Genomic DNA, 20,796 nt, shown 5'->3' on the forward strand with positions numbered 1-20,796 from the left:
GAACAGGATTGTAAGCCATGATATATGGAGGAGTTTCTGGTAACGACGAAGCCGATAAACATAAAATTGGGGGTTGTTTAGGTGAGATTATGCGGATACCCTTTGTTTTCCGAGTAGATTTGGAGATTGTGGGTGAACGGAATTTTCAAGACTCTTTTAGACGAGTAGAATAACATACAGGATCCGTTGCTCTTACTCTCAGGCGTGTCTCATGTTGAAAATTTCCACGTTTCCTTCTTTGGGCCATGACTGGTATCCCATCCCGGGGCAAAGGATAAAGGACACAGATGCATATGGAAGCTTTTCGAGTTACCCCGGGACCAGACAACTCAAAACAATGGATCTCCGATACCAGAACCAGACTTTTGTCTGGCCATCGTCGACCAAACTCCGGTAGTTTGTGCTTCCCTTCCCTGACCATATAAATAATCATCGAGCGCGTCCTTGGAGCCGTAGCTAAAACAGAATCCTCACCCTGTGCCATATCACTCGCTGCTGTTCACACATCAACAACCACCCCTTCTACATATTCTGAAAGCATCATCCAATTTGCCAACGAAGAAGACACGCGCAAAGCAGCGCAAGATGCCGGGATATTCAGAAAACGAACTTTCCCGAGAAACTGTCGCCACCGTACGTGGCAGCGGGCACGTACGCGAGGGTGCGCGAGACGACTCAGACGAGATGCCGGTGGTCTGGGACCGTGAGCAGCTGATGACGCTCTCCGAACACAGGGTGCTGCGTGAAGACCAGAGATTTCGGAACAAAGGACCGGCGCCTGGTGCCGCAGACTCCCCCAAGCAGAAAGAACCAGAGGTTTGTGTCGGGGCTTTGTCCGGCGAGGAGAACACAGCCAAGATTCCCGTCGAGACCGAGATAGAGGCCACGGCCCAACTGCCGCAGGCCCCGGTGCGCGACCAGGGTTCGACAGGGCACGACCGGGACCCTCCTACTATTGCAGGGAGCAAACAGCCACAAAGGGAGGGCTGCGAGCAGCACCAGCAGAGCCCAGACATGAGGAGGTACTTGAAGAAACGGATGATTCTAGCACAGCGGGCCGCGGCGGAGCGCGAGAGGCTGCTGGAGCTGCGGAAGAGCAGGCGCTCGTCGCCGAGCCCACTGCACCTACAGCCCCAGACCGCTCACGGCACGACGTCCACCGGGCCGGGGGCTGCGGCCCCGAGTCCCGCGACCCCAAACCTCCCCCTTCTGGGCGGAGCTAAAATGTCGTGGGCCATGCTGTGTAGTCTTTCCGAGAGCGTAGAGGAGGCGGAGGCCGGGCTGCGTCCTACATGCGACCCGATGCTTGCCGAGGCGCGAGAAATGGCTTTGAATGCAACGGGCCCCGCACGCTTCTACTCCTCTGGTCACGGGGATAAGTCTGATAGGTTCGAGGCAAAGGCCATTGCGGAGGCCGAGAAGGCTACCCGGCCCGCCGCCGAAGTGGAAGACGAGGTCGTGCGGATCATCCGCGAGATGGAGGAGGAAGACGCCCACTACGAGAAGGCTGCCGCGGAGTGCAACGCTAAGAAGGCGGACGAGGCGAACATGGAGAATACTATTAAGAGGTATGCGCAGCGAGGGGCCCGGACAGATTCCGCGGCGCAGTCAACGCAACAGCCACAGCAGCCGCAGCAGCAGGCCGAGTCCTCGTCCTCTTCCGGTACATTCAACCTGGACAGCGCGTACCATGACCTCTCAGTGAGGCTGAGGAACTGGCAGGTCTCGACGACGCAGGGGGTGCAGTTCATCAAGGACGGGCTGAACAAAATTGCCACGTCCGCACCCAAAGCCGACGAGGGACCGTTTGAGCTGGACGCCGTCCATACCGAGATCAGGCCCCAGGCCGTCGAGACCAAAACCGAGGAGAATACTGCGCTCGCGCATGTTGTGGATATCGCTGTCTCTGGCAATGAGCAGCATGAGCCGCGGCTGGACGGGGCGAAGAAGGACAACGCCAGGGGACGGCCGCGACGTCGGCATCAAGCCACCCAAGTCAGAATGAAGAGCGTCTGCTCGTACAAGGACGCCGAAACCATGGCCTTTGACGTCGTGGACTCGGCGGACGGCGAGGAGCCCGGCGAATGGTATGACATGGACGAGGTTGAGAATTGCGGGGGCGAGTGCGAGGACGACGCCGAGTGCGCCGAGATGGCCATCTGTAAGGTCTCGCGCAGGGAGGGCCCTCTCCCTCTGGGTGTGACGGCGCCTCCTTTGGAGGACCTAGATGAGGAGTACGTTGTGGTTTGAGAGCGCGTCGGACTCGACAGTCCGTGGCAGTTCGTGGGGGATTGGGTGAGATGGAAAGCAAAGCAGGCGTGGTGAGATTGGGGCCACAGACAAAGCCGCAGTATACTTGAATGATATATGCTTTAGTACAAGTGTTTTTCTATAAATTTCCGTGAGTGAATCATTGTGTTACATACCAAACGGGGACGTATACTGAGCTTGAAGCATCGCGTAGTCATGGTCATCGCCACGGAGTAAGCCAAGCACGTGGACCAGATTCAGGAGAACAAAGTTTGCCATGGATAAGTATTATTGTATTGTTTTTTGCTCAAGTTTTCTCTATTTTCCATGTGTTTTTGTTATCAATACTAGTGGTGTTGATATTGATGCGCAGCGCATCACTGGACCCCCTCGGAGTCGTTGGCCATGCCATGGCACGGCATCGAAAACAACACGTAACGCCCCGCCCCGCCCCCTCTCTCCCCTCAAGACTGACAAGAAACCCAACGCCGAACCCTCACAGCCGGAATGTCCCCAGTGAGCTCCCCCCGAGACCCCAGCCCAATCAAGTCGACTTGGCCGGGTCCTGGAAGAAAATGACCTGGACAGTGACGTCGTCCCTGACGCTCCTCGACAGCGGGGGGTACGCGAGGGCCACGCCGGTGAAGAGCGTCCTGCGCCTGCCGCCCAGGGCGTTCTTGATCAGGTGCACGGCGGCGTTGTCGAGGTCCTCGACGACAAAGTGCTCGGGCTTGGCGTACCAGGTCGGCCAGCCCTCCGACAGGTCGAAGGCGCTGGGCAGGGCGGGCGTGTGGGCCAGCTTGTCGCGGGGGGTCTGCAGGCCGGCCTTCTTGCCGGCGACCCACTGCGACACGCACTCGACGGCGTCCTCGGACGAGATGTGGTCCCACAGGCCGTCCGACGCGAGGATGACGAAGTCCGGGCCCTTGACCTTGGTGGTGGTGACGACGGGCGCGGCCGTCATGTACGGCGGCGACACGGTCTTGGGGCGCGGGTTGGTGCCGAAGAAGTCGTCGTGGATGTGCTTGATGAACTCGGACGTCCACTTCCAGCGGTGGTCGCCGAAGGCGCGGGTCACGGCGATGCCAAACAGGCGGCCCGACTTGCGGTCGATCATGCCGTCCTCGCCCGGGTGCTCCTTGGTGATGCGGTCGAACTCGTCCTGGTTGCGGCCGGTCTGGTCCTTGGAGAGCTCGACGGCCGCGTAGGCGGCCGAGCCGGCGGGGAGGGAGGAGCCCAGGACGGCGCGGGAGTCGCCGGTGCAGGCGACGCGCAGGGTCGAGGTGGCCGGGTCGAAGATGGAGAGCAGGGCGCAGGAGCCGGCGATGGCGGGGGCGATGGCGGCCATGACCTTGGAGTCGGCGGGCTCGACGGCGCCCGCCTTGAGGCCGTCGACGGCTTTCTTGGCGTTGTCGAGGATGAGGTCGTCGAGGCCGGTGAAGGCTTTGACGATTGCCGACTCGACGGCGGCGTCCGGGGCGTCGCGGCCGAGCTGCTTGATGGACGCCGACACGGCGGGGATGAGCGCGCTCTTTAGCAGGAGCGAGGTTGCCCAGCCACTGTCTGGGGTGTCAGCTTCTCATTTTTTATTCTTCTTCTTTTTCGGAAATACAAGAGTTCCTGGGTGCAAAACTCACGCGTGGCCGTCGTAGACGCCGTTGAACAGGGCCTCGGAGCTTCCGACGCCCGGGGCGAGAGAGTAGGCCATGTAGTCCTCGACGGGGTGGTTGCTCGCGACCCTCGCGGCGTGGAGGTGGGTGCTCTGGCCCTCGGCGGCGAAGGAGCCCACGAAGACGTCCTCGCGAAGCTTTGCGTCGGCTTTCTCGAAGCTGCCGCCGTCAACGGGCGTCCTGGCGAGAGCGTCGAGGTCGACGGGCCCGGACCCCAGGCTGGGGATGGTGCCGGCGGACTTGCCGCGGTTGGGGCGCAGGGAGGAGAGAGCCCACCCGCCGGCGGCGGAGGCCACGAACACGCCAATGAGCTTTGGCGCGGTGAAGGGGCTCGACGGGCGGCCGGCCGAGTAGGGACGCGTCCAGCGCGGCGCCGACACGCGGCCGCTCCGCGCAGGGAGTCGGAGGGCGGCCCCGGCGTTGGGGCGGCATGCGCGCTGCAACATGATTGATCTGTCCTCGGAGACTAAACGGGCAGCTGGTGTTGGTGCTGGTGCTGCTTGGCGATCACCTGGCAAGCTTGCTCACTTTGGTGCGGCTGCCTTTATTTGCTGGGGGGCGAGGAGATGAAATAGAGATGAGGATGAGCGTGTTTTATTATTAATTTTTTATTTTTTTCGTTCTTAAATTCTCCCCTTGCTTTGTTTTTTGAGATCGATGAGCTGGAGGTGAGACGGGTCAGCTTCGGTGAATCGCCCCGTTGCTGTGGCAGGTAGCTGGTCGCGTGCTCACCTCGTGCCATGTTCTGCGGCACGGACCTTTTGGCAACCTGTCAGCAAATTTACGTTATCCCAACTCAGCCTCGGTGAATACAGGGGGGGGGATGGGAGGGGAAACGGAGTCTCATATTCGCAGGATCCCCTTATCTTTTCACAGTTCCCTTGAACGGAATGGTTCTACAGTCTGTGTGACTCACAAACAGGGGGGAAACAGACCCGTTTTCGTTGTGTAATGTCGGTTGCGAACCAACACGTGGACATCAACGAGGCAGTGCTGCCAGCCTCCTCCAAGTAACCAACTAATTACAGAGTAGTTGACCGTAGCCCAAGCAGAAAGGACTACAACTCGACGTTTTGTTTCCCATTTTTTTTTTTAGTATTCTAAGCACTGCTGACTTTGAATTGGGGAACTGCCAATGTTGCTGCTGACGAGGGGTCGTTCCCCCAAAAGAACAACACGTTCCATAGTTAAAAATAGGTTTAAGAACCCCCAATCATTGGCCGGTGAGACAAGTTGGTTACGGCAAGTTACAGTCTTTTTGGGGGTTTTGCAAGTCCATGTACGCTTGGCCGTGAGAGTTGCCAAGAGCTATTCCGGAAGGACGCAAATACCTTTATTAAACGAGAAACACACGACCTCGATAGCCTAGCAACTGAAATCAAAGAAAGAGTGCGTTTTGTGAGATGAAAGCGGTGTTTCAAACTTGCTCTAAACCAAAAAGTCAACCCTTTTTGGGCCCAGTACAACACGAGTTGAATCCCTCTCGTTCTCATTTTCAATCCAGCTTAACTCTTCCCTTATAATCCTCGCGGACCTTCTTGTGGGCTTCTTAGACTCGAGGGTAGCCAGTCCGTAACAGAGTGTTTAAAAATGAATACCCGTTAAACCCTTTTCGATATTCGCCTGTATATTCCGGCGGAAAGTCTTGCTTCCTACAGGAATGTTTCGGGATGCACATAATGCAATGGTTCCCTACGAAGGTATTTGGCAGCGAATGTTTTGAGGCACCCTTTCGAATTCAACGACGCAGGCCATAATGTACTTTCCTAGACGGGGTTGCGAACGATGATAAGAGCTCCAACAGTCTATCGCCGGCAATATATATTCAATGTAACCCAGTTCTGTCTTTCAAAGGGCGCAAAATGCTCACTTGAATATCGGCCCCGCACCAACGCGATAACAGTTTAGCTGACCCACATTCAAGCCCGAAGGCAGTGCACGCCTTTTCGTCTACATGTTGTTCTTTGATATGTGTGAGGGGTAAATTTCATATAAAGGTAACTCTCGTGTTAGCTCAACTCAACCCTGATTTTGTCTCATTCAAGAAAGACTATCCATCACTACCGACAATGTCAAAGACACTTGCCCCGCCACCGGTCGACTCCGTTCTTGACGCCATCGGCAACACGCCATGCGTGCGCCTTAGGCGTGTCGTCCCTGAGGGGAGCGCCGATGTCTACGTGAAGCTCGAGTCTCTTAACCCCACGGGATCTTACAAGGACCGTCTGGCAAAGGCAATAGTCGAGGAGGCAGAGCGCCGAGGGGACCTGCGACCCGGTTCGACAATCATCGAGGCCACGGGGGGCAGTACCGGGTCTTCCCTCGCCTTCGTGTGCAGCCTCAAGGGCTACGGCTTCCGCGCAGTCTGCTCCGACGCATTCGCAAAGGAGAAGCTACGGACCATGGCCGCGTTCGGCGCCACCGTCGACATCATCCACAGCCCCGACGGGAAGATTACTCCGGAGCTTTTCGGGTCCATCGTCAAGCGTGCCAAAACCCTCGCGGAGGAGAACAAGGACTACTACCCCGCCGATCAGTTCAACAACAGGGACTGCATCGTGGGCTACAGGACGCTCGGCGAGGAGCTCGTGTCCCAGTTCCCCAAAGGCATCGACGCGTTCTGTGGCGCCGCCGGCGGAGCAGGCATGGTCATGGGCACTGCGACGGTTCTCAAGGCTGCGGCCCTCGAGACCCGGGTGGTCGTCCTCGAGCCCGCATCCGCGCCGTTTCTCACTACCGGAAAGGGTGGGACCCACGGGATAGAGGGCATTGGCCCGGGGTTCATGCCGCCTTTGCTGGACAGCTCGTTGTACGACGAGGTACGCGCGTATCCCGAGGAGGAGGCGCGGGAGATGTGTCGTCGGCTCGCCAAGGAGGAAGGCATTCTGGCGGGCACTTCGACGGGACTGAACGTCGTTGCAGCCGTTGCCCTGGCGAAGGAACTTGGTCCTGGGAAGGTGGTTGTCACGGTTGCTTGCGACACGGGACTCAAGTACACAGGCGGAAACCTGTATGCTTAAACAAGAATAGCTGGCGCATGTCGTGTGATAGACTTGATAGTTTATATTCCGGGGGTAGCGTTTGATTTGAGCAAGGTTTTTTTTCTTTTTCATTTATTCATCATCCTTAGACTGACGCATTAATAAAGAGACGCCGTTTGATCATTGAGGTCTACTTCTCCAATGGTTTCATCGCCTAGACTGTATAGTTGTCGAATAAGTTAGGCGGGTGAGGGTTCCACGACCATCTGCTGGTAGAGATCAGTTAGAATAGGTCAGCTATAAGTGTGTTCCCTTACCGGTTTTCCGGTAAGGATCTCGGTAAGTTATAATGTTATGAAACTGCGAACGTCACCCAGCGCTCGATGTTGCGTCTAAGGAGACAAGAATACGAATTGCACTGCAGCGTGATTGGGCTGGTAAAATTGGTAGAAGAGATGTGAAAGACAACACATGAGGAAAACACAAAAAAAACGACAAAATTACCCCCTCTTCTCGCGGGAAATAAATTCCGGCTGCAACGATTCTACAATACCTGGTTTTAGCGACGTCACAAGAAACAGCGCAATGGTCAGTCACCTCGTTGACGAAAAGGCTAAGACGGAAATTGCCCCCGCTTTTATGGGAGGTTGACACCAGAAAGCCAAAAAAAAATATCAGCAAGGTTAGTTTTATTGGGTCTTGTAACTATCGTCAGCGCTGTGTTCCTCGGCTTACCCCACGCGGAGTTATCCCCTCGAAACTGCACAACTGGTACACTATGGATATAACATAAACCTGTGACCACTCATGAGTGTCCAAGGCTTCGTCAACTGGCGGACGTTTAGTTTGCACACTCGCAGGGGCAATTGGCCTCTGCCAAGGAGCATGTTCGGGACTATGTTCGCGGTATCCGCGGAGAGTTTTGTTGGGGGGGAGGGAATCCAACGCCAACGCTTCAAGCGAACGCGAGCTCCACTCGCTGCATCTACACCCGGCGGCTATCGATCTCATGCAGCAGTGCGGCCCTATCGTTTTGCTGCTCTTTGAGATGACCTCTGCCCTGCGTACGGCCCCTCATTGCCGCCCCCTCTCAACCTATCCACCACCGTGTTCCACCAATCCTGGGGTCACATCCGTTGAGCCGGGAGCTGTAACACTGCCGCCAAGCTCACCTGAATTGACTCAGATATGCGCACGTAGGCGTGTCTAACCGACAGTAATGGCGCTGGTCCAGCTCCAATCGCACCCCTTTGGATAGGTAGGGGAGCTATAGATCGACCGATTCCCGAGGTGAAGCAAGGACCCCGAAGCTTCAAAACCCCTCACCGTCCTTCTCAATACCCCGAGGTTGTCTGGCAGCTGATCGTCCATTTGGAGTCATACCCCTTCTTGCTTCGTTCATCCCAGATTGACAAATAACAACGCCCTCGGGACGACGACCAAAACTCTTGTACTGTACAGTCGAAGAACTCTAATCCTTGGCTTCGGACCGTGCCGTATTCCGTCCTCTCCTGGAAGAGCGAAACCCGCCTGGCTATTAAGGTGTTCCGGACAGGAAGCCGTCGTGAGCGAATATGAAGGCCAACGCCATGGCTGTAACCAGGACCGCCGCTATTCGCGGCCTTCGCCAAGCAACTGTTCCACGACCCTCCCTTTGCTCACATATCGCTCGCAAGCAGTCTCCAATTGTATCGCGAGCATGCATGTCATCTGTCGCTGAAGCCGTGGTCGTGGCGCCACCTCCCCCGCCACCGGTGGAAACCCCGAACGTGATTGCGGCACAGCGTGCTATTGAGGCCAAGCAGATCTTGCAAAAGGCAGTCAGCGCGACCACAGTCAGACACGACTGGACAAAAGAAGAGATATCCGCCATCTATTACCAGCCGTTGATGGAGCTGGCCTTCCAAGCCGTACGTACCCCGAACCTCTCTACTACCGAGACCGCAAGGCGCAGCTAACATGAGATATTTCACCAGGGCTCTGTGCATCGCCGATTCCATAACCCATCCGAGGTCCAGCTCTGCACGCTCATGAACATCAAGACCGGCGGCTGCACGGAAGACTGCTCTTACTGCGCCCAGTCCACCCGGTACCAAGACGGCACCGGCCTGAAGGCGAAAAAGGTCGAGAGCGTCGAGTCGGTCCTCGCAGCGGCACGCACAGCAAAGGAAAACGGCAGCACGCGATTCTGCATGGGCGCCGCCTGGCGCGACATGCGCGGACGCAAGAACAGCCTCAAGAACATCAAGGCCATGGTCAGCGGCGTCCGGGGCATGGGCATGGAGGTGTGCGTGACCCTCGGCATGATCGACGAGCACCAGGCCAAGGAGCTCAAGGAGGCCGGCCTGACGGCGTACAATCACAACGTCGACACCAGCCGCGAGTTCTACCCGTCCATCATCTCCACGCGCAGCTACGACGAGCGTCTCAAGACCCTCAGCCACGTCCGCGACGCCGGTATCAACGTTTGCTCCGGCGGCATTCTCGGGCTCGGCGAGTCGTCGGAGGACCGCATCGGCCTGCTGTACACCGTCTCCACGCTGCCCTCACACCCCGAGAGTTTCCCCGTGAACGCGCTCGTGCCGATCAAGGGCACGCCTTTGGGCGACCGGACGCCCGTTCAGTTCTCCAGCATGCTGCGGACCATCGCGACCGCTCGCATCATCATGCCTTCCACCATCATCCGCATCGCGGCCGGAAGGAAGACCATGTCGGAGGAGAAGCAGGCGATGTGCTTCATGGCTGGCGCCAACGCCATTTTCACCGGCGAGAAGATGTTGACGACGGACTGCAACAGTTGGGACGAGGACAACGCCATGTTCGGACGCTGGGGTCTGGAGCCGATGAAGAGCTTTGACAAGTCCGCGAAGCCTGTGGCCGAGGTCGGGTTGTGATTGGTCGTGGTCGAGGAACTGGCGTAGATAAACACAAACATATGAGCGGCTGAGCGGTTCTCCCCGTCTCAGCATCCCCCTGGCCAAATGCATTGATTGCAAGCCGGCATTTGCGAGCCACTTCGAACTTGAGCTTCGCAATCGTGTTTGTAGGGGTCGACATAGGGTAAACAACGGTACCGAAAGATAGCCTTAAACTAAAAACATGCAGAATTATTCATTATCAGTACAAACCCTGCTACTAAACACGCTTGCCCTCCAACTTGCAGCAGCAAATTGTCCAATTTTAAACCACACAACTGCAATTGTCGTGTAATAATATCGGTATGACGATTTTTTGTCCCAGTCAAAAATGTTCCGCAGGTAGTCTTGAATTACTTAGGTGATTATGTGTCCAAAATCAACCACTGAGCACTATCAGATGGTATCAGGCATATTCATTATGAGTATGAACAAAAGAAATGCCAAGAAGCCTATAATATCCAAAATTCACCAACACCAACGTGTTCCAAACTCATATGCGTTACTATGGACTCGGCGCTTTCTCTGGTTGAACTATGTTTTGCATAGATGTAGCGACCATATCTCAAAGGCTGAACATGATATTTCGCCATGTCTGTACCGCCCACGCTGCGCACCATAATTCGCAGTTGCTTCAAATAGTAAGCCATTTGCCTCACGCAAGCCACTGGTCATGAGCAGCAGTGGAGGATTGCCAGAATCATGAAAGCGGGGAGACTGTATAATAGACACTGGAGTCTTGACATCTGGTGAGTGCCACATTTAAATTCGACAAAAATTTACCCAACGAAAATATCCCCATCAGATGATCCCCTGTATTCGATTTGAAAGAATTTAGTGGAAGGGCCCAATGCCTGCTAACCCTCTGCCTATCCTTTCCGTTTTCTGATCGACTCCTTGACCTTACTGCAAATGACAATTTCACTTCCAGCAAATCAAGAAGAATAGCTCTACCTTCCAATAGCAGCTCGATGGGAAAACGACCATCAGGAGAGCGCTGCGGACTTATACATGGCTGACAATGATCCCGGCCTCGGTGCCCACTCTTCGCACGGATTGGTGTAAGTGCGGTGACGCTGTAAGAACTGGCTCAGACTATGTACGGCAGCCTCCGACATTGGTTCGTGGGGCTGAAACCGGGTTCTAACAGGCTGAGTTAGGATCTACCGTCACTCTGGAATCCTCCGCTGGTCTCTCATTTATTAGGCGTAGTTCGGCGGCCGAGGATAAGACGGAAAGGAGACGAAACACCCCTCAAAATATACACAAATAGCAGAGCTCGTGCCTTGGGACGATGAGACAGGGGGCCGTGAGCTCAATCAACGGTGCTGTCAAGCGACCAAAGAGTGCACTGACAAGGGTGCACAGACAGAAGGCACAGATGAAGGCGCACGGAGGCGCACCTAGTCGGTCACTGATTGAAGTCGAATGAACCTGACGTCTTATAAACTCGTAGCGTACTCGTTCTGACCCCGGTAAAAAACTGCATAATCCCTCCAATCTCGAAGTTCGTCCTTGTTCGAAGTCAAACGCTTATACTGGAATCACCTGCGACACTTTGGTTCACACATTAGCAGCAACTGCACTCTAACGACACAATGGGATCCCTGGGCGAATACTCCGTGCCCCAAGAGGCGGAAGCCGTCTTCCAGAACGGCATCTTAAACAATCCTTTGATGAAGGACTTGCCGGGCGATCTCAAGTCTTTGAGTCAGCACGTCAAGTTTGAAGGCTCGAGCAAGCCGAGCGTTCCCATCAACTGGAGGTTTGCCGAGAGCATCTCTGCCTTGAAAGCTTTCGAGGCAACCATGCTCATTCGGTTGCTCCAGAAGAAATACAAAACCGAGCCTGTGGATGTAACCATCAATACGTAAGCTGGCATCTTACGGCACGAGTCGACTCCAGGCTCGGGAAGCCGGTCCCAAATGGCGCGAGAGCAGAGCTGACTCTAATTCAGTGACCACGCGAGCTTGTTCTACTTTTCGCCACTGATTGCTCAGCTCATTGGCAAGGATGGCAAGTTTACGCCCATGGCGCTGATGAGCTTGCTGCCCGAGGCGATGGCAATGTTCCCCGAGGAGGACAAGCACAGAAGCACAGCAAGTCTCCACAGAGCTCTTGTAACCAACATGTACAAAACCAAAGACGGAAGATATTATCAGGTTCACGGTAAGAAGAGTCTCGACGCCTCAGGGGATCCGTATTGGTGAAAACTCACTACGCGACTCTCTTCACGTGTCTTACAGTATTGCAGGAGGCATTAATCCGGACCCCACCCTCTCCGCGCTGGAATTGCCTGCGGACGGACAGCCCGAAGACACCTACGACTCGGTGGTGGAAAGATTCCAGAACGCAATATCCCAGATCGATTCGACGGATCTGGACGATCTTTTGAACGAGAAACACCGGCAAGCTGGAACGGTCGCGCTGTCCTCGGATGAGTATTTCGCGAGCGAGCACGGGCAGGCATCCGGCAAGGTCGGGCTCTACGAGATTGCGAAAGACACCAACTCGACACAACCTGCATCCTGGTGGCCCGAGAATGATACGCTTCCTTCATCTCCGAAAAGGCCTCTCGCTGGCCTGAAAATCGTCGATTTGACCAGGATTATCGCTGGGCCGGTGGTCTCCCGTGGGCTTGCTGAGCTTGGTGCAAGCGTCATGCGCGTGACCTCAGCCAATATCACAGACATGTCCTCTTTGCACCAGGATGTAAACTGGGGCAAGTGGAACTGCCATCTTGATCTCACGAACGAAGGGGATAAAGAGAAGCTGAGGGCCTTGATTCGGGACGCGGACGTCGTCGTTGATGGGTATAGACCAGGTGCCATGGAAAAGCATGGCTTTGGTCGGGAGGACATTTTCAACTTGGTTAGTGGCCGCGAGCGTGGAATCATCCACCTCCGGGAGAACTGCTATGGATGGTACGGACCTTGGAAGAACCGCGGTGGATGGCAGCAAATCAGCGACGCTGTAAGTTGAGGCTCCCAGATCATTTAGGACGACATTTTGCTGACATTAGCTCTAGTGTTGCGGCGTCTCCCTAGCTTATGGAAAGGCCATGGGCCTCGACGAGGCTGTTACACCAGCATTCCCAAACTCTGACTACTGGTAAGTTTCTGGGCAGCCTTACTTTTTAAAATGCATTGAGGGATCTATACTGATGCCAACACCAGCGCCGGTGTCTCCGGCAGCACGGCTGTCCTGGATGCGTTGATGAAACGAGCTGAAAATGGCGGCAGCTACGGCGTCGATGTAAGAACCCCCCACGAGCTTTTGTTACGTCCATGAACATGATCAGCTAAGACCCGTTGGCAATAGATTTCCCTCAACTACTACTCTCAGTGGCTCGTCCGTTCATGCGGCACTTATCCTGACCAAGTATGGAAGGAAATGTGGGCGCGCCACGGTTCGCCCGTGTTCCGCCACTTCCACACAATGGCGTATAATGTTCCGGTCATGTCAACGCTGCTTCAGCAGTATGACACGGAGACTCTTTTCCAACCTCAGTTCTTCGAAGCCCGGGTTTCCAAGGCAGTTGACGGCACTTTCATGGTCGTGAAGCCGGTTGCTCAGTTTAGCAACAACGCAGTGGAGTTGAGGTACAACGTTGGTACCAGAGGAAACGGCGTCGATCAGCCAGTCTGGCCTGCGGATTTGTCTGTGGAGGTGGTGCAGAAGTAGCGAGAAATGATACTCTTTGGTACGGGCAACAGCAGCGATACTTATTAACTCCTCAAATTTCAACACCATGTTTGATTGAAGCTTTTGGGATTTAAAGAAGTCTCAAATTTGTCATGAAACTAGAAATTACTAATGCCCTGTGTGCTATATTGTTGCATCTGTTTGCTAACATAACTTCCGAACTACTCAATTTTAGAAACAATAACCGTACATTAGGCCGTTTAAACATTACCAAAATTTCTTATAGGCCGACCTCAAACTATTCGAAACTTACTGCGTGACTGTGTTTTCATAAAACAATCACGCACTCGTTGTACACCCAAAATATGCTCACGCTCACCACTCTACACTACTGTCACAGCTCTCAGGAGCGGGCAGCCTCCACCGCAGCTGCCAGCTCCGAAGGTGTTACACCCGCTGGATCTCTGAGCTGAGTGAACGACTCGCCGTCTTTCGGCCCAAGGACACCGGCGTCCTTCACGAAGCCGCGGTGAGCGTTAAAGAAGAAAAGAGTCGCATGTAAAGCATCAGGTGCGACCTCGGAAGCATGAAAAGCGGCCGCCGGGATCGAATAGCTTGAGCCTCTAACATGAAGCTCTGAACGTGTCTCCGTTGCCTTGAAGAGTTTTCCCGTATTCTGAACTATCGAGTAGGACTGATGCGTCTTGTAGGTCGCATTTTGCCCCTTCCCGTCATTCCACGCAAGCGCGTATCCGGCATGCGTCGCTTCCGCTGCATCTTCAACCGGCTCAACGGTGAAAGAGTGATCTACTCCTTCTCCAGCCAATATCCAACTCTGGGCAAACGGCTGGTGGGAATGCAGAGGGAAGTCGGGGTTGCCGCGCTTGCCGTCAGGCATCCATACGTGGAGGCGGAAGAGCTCGTCGATGCTGCCGTCCTTCACCAAACTGCAAAGCGGCACAGACAGAAATCCTTGCGCGCTTCGTGCTGCGGTGAAGAGGGTTTGAGATGAGGCTTTGCAGGTAAGAGCGTCGCGGATGATGAGCCAGCATTGGTTGAGCTCGTCCTCTGATGCGGGTTGGTCATGACGGCACTTCTCGCTGAGGAACGAGACTGCGACCGCGAGGCTGGCGATGTGAGCCAGCGATTGGTCAAAGTTTGTAGAGTTGTTCTTGACCGCTGAGTACCAGTTGTCAAACGAAAGACTTTCACTGGTTCCGCCCTGAGCGTTGGCGGTGTTTGCAACGCACGCCGTCACTAACTGTATAACTGGTTCAAGTTCTAATTCAGGGATTTTGGTGGCTTGAGCTACTCCCTGAAGAGAACGAAGAAGGGATTTGCGAGGTATCTCCATTTTTCTGGTCTATTTTTCAATGCAATTGTTACTATCGCTTATGATTGATAACAGCCTGGTGACAGATATTTGTTTTTGTCTGTTGCTCGTGAATCGTTTAGTGTTTGTGTGATAATCCCAACTCTTCTATGAAAACAAGTGCATCTTATATCCATGGCGACTCTCTCAGGCTGGATTTAAGACTGTTTGCGAGGCATACACCAGGCTGCACGTTGATCGATACGGCGAATCGGGAGCACGCGGATAAGCGACACATGGTCAGCACTGCCTCGATCATCTAGGCAACACCGAGGCGGAGCACCTATAGTCACACATTCGAGCTCTCAAGTGGATTATCTTAAAATTCGTTTCACCTATTATTTGTTTCAGCCTGCCTCGGATTCGACCTTATTTGCTATCCACGCTCTTGTAAATGCTGCATGTTACTTGGCTTGGAGCACCATTGCTTTTTATCACACCCTTCGCCTATCGAGAGGTCAACACCATCAGGCTTTCTTTTCGTCGCCTCGCTGGCAAATCAATGCGCGCCTAATTAACCAATATCACTGGCAATTGCCTAACTTCTCTAATTTAGTGCCCTTTTCTTCCCTTGCTTTTTCCTTTTTGTAATGGCCTGAGAGGTCTCGTTACCGACCTCATTTATTGAGAGGCCTCTGGTTCTAGCGCAGCACCATCTTGCCCGTCTTAATATTGACGAGGCACTCTTGAGAAGCCTCGTCCTAAGTATTCCGACGCTGATCCAAGGGGCGTTGAAATTATTGGGTCAGACTTTTGCGCTTTAGCGATTAATTATTGGTAGGTGACGCCGGTGCTACGGCGGTGGTTGGCTGTCTTTGTTGTTGAACTTGAGAATGCTCCCGGCATCGCCACGCATGACGTGATAGTGGTTGGTGGTACCGAAATTGCGAATTGTTGTTCTTGATTGGTAAAGTATAGGCTTTATTTTGATAAAGAGAAAAAATTATCTGAAAGAACATCGATAGACAATTGCAAGTCCCTGTGACAAGGCCAGCACCCTCCGGCGTGATGCTTGGCCTGGCGGAGGCTTTTTGGAGTCGATCATTTCCGCATCCACACCAAGAAATTTGTTGTTTGGAGGCACATCGCGCTTCTGAAATCGGCACTAAACCACTGATTTGCACGACTTGGAAACGTTGATGTCTGCAAATGGTAGGCTATGATGTCACGAGCTAGAATTCTGGGCAAGGCCAATAAAAGTCACCCTCCAGAGCACCACCAGTCTTGCTGTGAGTATTAAGCCTCCGTTTGGTGGTAATGGAGAGATCTAGGCCGCTGCATAGTTTGTTCAAACGCACGCATACACAGGCGATGTAGGTTTCTGAAGACAAGAAGAGGTTTGAGAGTGATACTTGCTTTCTTTTACCATTTATGTACACCTAAACCCATGATACCCACGTAAGTTCTTCTAGAATACACTCAAGTAGACTCACCGAATCCTCTCCGAATCCGGGAGCTCCCCAACGGCATCTGGGCAGCATGAGGAGATAAATACGTTAAGATTCCGGCTTATAAGTGCATATGCTCTTTCCATGTTCTATGAACCACAACACCAACCTAGTGCCGGCAGTTTAGCATCGGCAGCTAACGATTGTCGTCAATGCTTTTTGTCGTCCTTGTAAAATGATCGGTCGATCTACTCCTGAACAACGTTTTCTTCGGTTTCTTCATCCTCAACTCTCGTACTATTGAGAGGGGGGTAATGCGCCAGGAGCAAAATGCCAACAGCGATAACGGCGAGGGCCTATTGAGGAAGTGTTGCATTAGCAACGAAGCACGCCAAAATTACATTCATCACAATGCTTACCGCGTTGACGAAAAACGTCAGGTTAGGCTTGCCAATCTCCGACAGCGTGGCAAATATCAAACCGAAAATCCCTTGCGTCGTCAGAGTGGCCGCGCTCTCGACCAGGGTGATGGCGCTCAGAGCATCCTGGCGCTGGTGCGGCGGGCACATCTCTGTGATGACGCCCTTGGCGGCCGGGGCTGATCCGGATGCGAATGGTAACAGGAAGGCAGCTACACGCGCGGTCAGTATCCCAACATGGTTTTGCGGCATCGGAAGGGTGGGAGTTTGGACGTACCAGCATAGACATGCCAACCCTCAGTCGCCCAAGCTGCGAGGGAAGTGACGATTCCATCAACCACCAAACTCCAACGCAAGAAGAAAAGGTCAAAGGTGCTGTCCTCGTCCTCTTCTTCGGGCGGTGCTTTCGTCGGCTCCGATGCATTCATCAAGCCAGGCGCCGGGTCCATGTCCTCGGGATGGGTCGGGATGAGGCTTCGCTCCTCTTCGGTGAGCGTTTTGTGAAGAGCGCCGGCGTTGGTGGAGGAGGCGAACCACCTCCTTCCTCCGTCGATGATCTCTGGGAAGATGAACATCAAGAAGATGCCGCGGATCCAAGCGTTACCGGACATGAGAATTCCGTTCTCCGTAGTGCCAAAGTTGAAGCGCGAGGTGGCGTACATCTGGATCAGAATAGGAGCGTAACCAGTGGCGAACTACATAACGCGATAGTCAGAAAAACCTTTCATCTCCACGGTCAAAGGGGTCAGGCCAAACTCACCACACCGAAGAAGATACCGAGAGCGAGGAAGACCAGGCCGTAGTTTCTGACCACCTTTCCGGTATCGAGACGATACTTCTGTGGCATAAGGACCTTGATCGGGGCCAGGAACCCAGACGCGCCGGGAGTCGTCTTGCCCGCTGCTTCGTCACTCTGTTCAGGAGGTGCTGGCCAGAAAATGGCGCCGTAGGCCGTGGCAATGGCGAAGCAGCCGACAGCGCTGACGAACGGACTGACGATGCCGAAGACATCACCAAGTATACCACCAACTGGAAATGCTGTTAGTTGGGGCAAGGAAAGCCGCTTTGATGGGGGACCCACGCAAGTAACCTATGGCGGTGCCGATCATGACAGCACCCTGCAGCCGACCAAAGACGCCTGTATGTTTTCTTCTCTCTACCACTTCGGCGACAGCGGTGTTGAGCACAAGCCTAGCGGCCTCTGCATTAGCATCAAACTCGGTGCGACCTAGCAAAGGGTGCTCCTCTTTTCACTTACATGTAGCCACGAGGCCCGCCGATGATGCCAATGAGCTGGGTGTACTGCATGAGGTCAATGCCCCTCTGGCCGCCGGCAGACACAGCGATGATCTGGCACGAGACGCGGATGCCGAGCAGGCCCGTCTGGCTGATCAGCGCCCAGCGGGTCCCCCAGCGCTTGATGAGGTCGCCGCAGATGAAGAGGTTGAGGATGCCGCAGACGGAGGTGGTCATGCCGAGGATCGACACCTGCGTGGCCGTGTTTGCGTCGATCTCACGGCGGTGACACATGTCCGAAGCGGGGCCGTCGAACGGCGGGTGGGTTGCGTAGAATGTCTCGCAGGCCATTACGCGGAAGACATAGATGATGCTGCGGCAAGTGTCAGCCGCCCTGCGCCGCGACCGCCGGGCTGCGGAGGATTACGTACGGGACCTGGGTGATGCCCAGCGTGAGCGACACGAGGAATCCGGCAAAGAGGATGCGGTTCGCGGGCGACCACAGGCTGCGGCCGACCCGCTTCACGGCGCCGGCGCCGGATTTGAGAAGGGGCGTCCGTTCGTCTGCATCTGCGGCCATCGGGTGGGAAAAGTTTGGTATGTCTGTACGAAGAGTACGGGCGGCAGGTCACAGGGTTATCGGTCTTGCGCAATTACGACGGCCAATGGAGTGAAGCAGGCCCGAGTTAACTTTGGTAGAACCGGGAAGGTCGTTAGGAGGGGTGGAGGGGGGAAGGGGAACGGTGAACGGACTGGGGGGGAGAAAAGGAGGACAATGCGGTTAAAGGCAGAAATTGGCAGCGTTTTTCTTCTTCCCCCAGACTGCTGGGAGACCGTTGCAAAGACGTGCGGGATCTCCGCTATTTCGTCAGAACAATGATGGACCTTCCGCCTTTGGGGTCCTCAAAAGGAGCCAGTGGAGCGCCACCGACCGACATTCACTTGAAATGGCTCAGTGAGCGTGTGGCACACCCAGCAGCAGCAGCAGCAGCAATTGTGCAAGTTTCTGCTTGGTGGCGGCCTTCTTGTGTGTGGGACGAGCCGATGACAGAGCCGAGCGCGGCGTGCGTCTTGCCGACCCGGTGAGAATATTATGGGGCGCAGGAGGAACCGATAGCGCCCATAGGCCAGAGATAAAGATGCCGGGCACCAGACCGGCGCTGGACCGGAGCTTATCCGGGAAGAGCTGCTTATCGTCGGCCTCGTGCTGCCGAGGCGCCCGGCAGAACTACGCCCCGCCGCGGGAGCACCCGATTCCGGCCTGCTGTACAAATAGGATGTATGTCTCAGACTTTTGCTATCTCTTGCTGTGTGCGTTCATGCCGGGTGCAATAGTGAATGCTTTTGTCCAACCGATGTGCAATGGCTTGCATTAATTAGGCACATGATTGCCCTCGGGGAATGATAAATGATAACAACGTATCCATCTTCCCCGTCTGTCGTCTATCTCAGGGTCTACGTACCGTTATCGGCAATAAATCCCCCCCTTCCCAGGCATCTATGACATTGGCTGCGCCAGGACTAGTTTGCCAAAGCTCCCTTGGTCTGCCACTCTCCTCATCTCCTCCAGTGCTTGCTCCGCAGAACCCCTGAAGACGTCCACCACAGGCAGCGAGAACTCTGTGCCGTAATTGTCGACAGCCCACATCAACGCCTTCCACATTCTTCCAAAATCCTCTGGCCGGGCTGGATAAGTCACAACCGGACCGCTGCCAAATTGCAACTTGACCGGCGCATTCGCCGACGCCAGCGGCATCTTGTACCCCTTGTCCTGATGCGGGATAACAGACAGGATCACGGCACCCTCGCCGACGCATCTCGCCGCCTGCGACGCTGAGCTGTCCTCGCCCATCGAGCCGGCACAGTCAGCTACATAGGCGATCGGGCCAGCCCCTGCCTCCTCCACGGACGCTTTGATCCGGGAGGTGACGTCCGGGGCGCCGTAGTCGAAGCACCGCGTCGCCCCCAGCTTCTCCAAAAGCTCGTGCCGCTTCAGTGACGCCGTGACGAAGATGGGGAACGCGCCGCTGGCGCGGGCTAGCTGCAGCATGCACAACCCCACGCTCGTCGACGCGCCCCATATGAGCAGGGGCCCGCGCTTGAACCCCTCGTGGGGTTTGTCGCCCGGAAGCGGGAACCCGAAGATGTTGTACAGCCCATCCGCCGCCGTCTTCAGCACCGTCGTGAGGCTGGCGGCGTGGGTCTGCGGCAGGTTTGCCGGGACCTTGAACACCGTGGCCTCCGGGCAGGCGAGATACTCCTGGTGTGCGCCGTATTTCAATGGTTTCCCGATGCCCGTTGGCGTCTGCCCGGCCACGACGTCGCCGGTCTTGAATTTGGAAGACTGGCCCGCCTGCACGACGCTGCCGCAAAAGTCGTAGCCGAGGGTTGAGGGCCGGACGCCAAGGTACGGGCCGTGCTTGGCGTCGGCGGGGTTGACGCCTGAGTAGAACACCTTCACTACGACCTCGCCGTCCACCAGCTCAGGGATCGGAAGGTTGCGGATGACTTTGAAGGTGCAGTCATGGTCGATGAAGAGGGCGGGTGCTGATGTGTTGGACGGCTTAGTCATTGTAAATTTTGAGTTCAGGAAATGCTTTTACTTCCAGACTAATGTGAGTGATGTAGAGACGTTGAACGGCACGCATCGTGTCTTTAAAGGACGACAATGGTACCGCTCACCAAGCCAGCAGACGCTCCACCTTTCTGCTAGTGTCAACTTCCCTGCAGCGTCTCAACCTCGATTCGGCCTCCTCGACGTGATTCTCAGTTAGGAGGCGAGGGATAGCGGAATAACGGCGATCGGAGCTTCAGGAGTTACAGAATCTGGATGCCATAATCGGCGCTCGGTAGTTCCCAAGTGTCCGAGTAGTCCGGGCCCTCTTTGCGGGTCTCGTGGCGGAGGGGTTTGCTTCGCCTT

At 55.1% G+C, this 20,796-nt stretch overlaps 8 protein-coding genes across 8 annotated transcripts; 4 read left to right on the top strand and 4 right to left on the bottom strand.

Moving 5' to 3' along the window:
• Window positions 1-585: 585 nt before the first annotated feature.
• On the top strand, window positions 586-2,250 carry EsH8_X_000613 (uncharacterized protein; the record flags this gene model as incomplete). The annotated part of the gene is made up of 1 exon (XM_083274701.1): window positions 586-2,250. One exon carries the CDS (start codon window positions 586-588, stop codon window positions 2,248-2,250), a length of 1,665 nt encoding a protein of 554 aa, XP_083120093.1.
• A 544-nt stretch (window positions 2,251-2,794) lies between these two features.
• EsH8_X_000614 (phosphatase 2C-like domain-containing protein) lies at window positions 2,795-4,366 on the bottom strand (the record flags this gene model as incomplete). The annotated part of the gene is made up of 2 exons (XM_083274702.1): window positions 2,795-3,809; window positions 3,888-4,366. 2 exons carry the CDS (start codon window positions 4,364-4,366, stop codon window positions 2,795-2,797), a joined length of 1,494 nt encoding a protein of 497 aa, XP_083120094.1.
• A 1,623-nt stretch (window positions 4,367-5,989) lies between these two features.
• Window positions 5,990-6,940, top strand: EsH8_X_000615 (cysteine synthase; the record flags this gene model as incomplete). Its single annotated transcript, XM_083274703.1, has 1 exon — window positions 5,990-6,940. The coding sequence occupies one exon, from the start codon at window positions 5,990-5,992 to the stop codon at window positions 6,938-6,940; it is 951 nt and encodes a 316-aa protein (XP_083120095.1).
• A 1,535-nt stretch (window positions 6,941-8,475) lies between these two features.
• Window positions 8,476-9,795, top strand: EsH8_X_000616 (biotin synthase; the record flags this gene model as incomplete). Its single annotated transcript, XM_083274704.1, has 2 exons — window positions 8,476-8,811; window positions 8,878-9,795. The coding sequence occupies 2 exons, from the start codon at window positions 8,476-8,478 to the stop codon at window positions 9,793-9,795; spliced, it is 1,254 nt and encodes a 417-aa protein (XP_083120096.1).
• Window positions 9,796-11,414: 1,619 nt separating this feature from the next.
• Window positions 11,415-13,500, top strand: EsH8_X_000617 (uncharacterized protein; the record flags this gene model as incomplete). The annotated part of the gene is made up of 6 exons (XM_083274705.1): window positions 11,415-11,686; window positions 11,774-11,985; window positions 12,071-12,789; window positions 12,845-12,927; window positions 12,993-13,071; window positions 13,138-13,500. 6 exons carry the CDS (start codon window positions 11,415-11,417, stop codon window positions 13,498-13,500), a joined length of 1,728 nt encoding a protein of 575 aa, XP_083120097.1.
• A 364-nt stretch (window positions 13,501-13,864) lies between these two features.
• EsH8_X_000618 (uncharacterized protein) lies at window positions 13,865-14,815 on the bottom strand (the record flags this gene model as incomplete). Its single annotated transcript, XM_083274706.1, has 1 exon — window positions 13,865-14,815. One exon carries the CDS (start codon window positions 14,813-14,815, stop codon window positions 13,865-13,867), a length of 951 nt encoding a protein of 316 aa, XP_083120098.1.
• A 1,654-nt stretch (window positions 14,816-16,469) lies between these two features.
• On the bottom strand, window positions 16,470-18,456 carry EsH8_X_000619 (major facilitator superfamily domain-containing protein; the record flags this gene model as incomplete). The annotated part of the gene is made up of 7 exons (XM_083274707.1): window positions 16,470-16,577; window positions 16,641-16,852; window positions 16,918-17,335; window positions 17,401-17,669; window positions 17,722-17,831; window positions 17,899-18,249; window positions 18,308-18,456. 7 exons carry the CDS (start codon window positions 18,454-18,456, stop codon window positions 16,470-16,472), a joined length of 1,617 nt encoding a protein of 538 aa, XP_083120099.1.
• A 918-nt stretch (window positions 18,457-19,374) lies between these two features.
• On the bottom strand, window positions 19,375-20,448 carry EsH8_X_000620 (zinc-binding alcohol dehydrogenase family protein; the record flags this gene model as incomplete). The annotated part of the gene is made up of 1 exon (XM_083274708.1): window positions 19,375-20,448. One exon carries the CDS (start codon window positions 20,446-20,448, stop codon window positions 19,375-19,377), a length of 1,074 nt encoding a protein of 357 aa, XP_083120100.1.
• Between the last annotated feature and the right edge of the window lie 348 nt (window positions 20,449-20,796).

Source organism: Colletotrichum jinshuiense, chromosome 10 (genome assembly GCF_051148585.1).
Source record: "Colletotrichum jinshuiense chromosome 10, complete sequence".
NCBI lineage: Eukaryota > Fungi > Ascomycota > Sordariomycetes > Glomerellales > Glomerellaceae > Colletotrichum > Colletotrichum jinshuiense.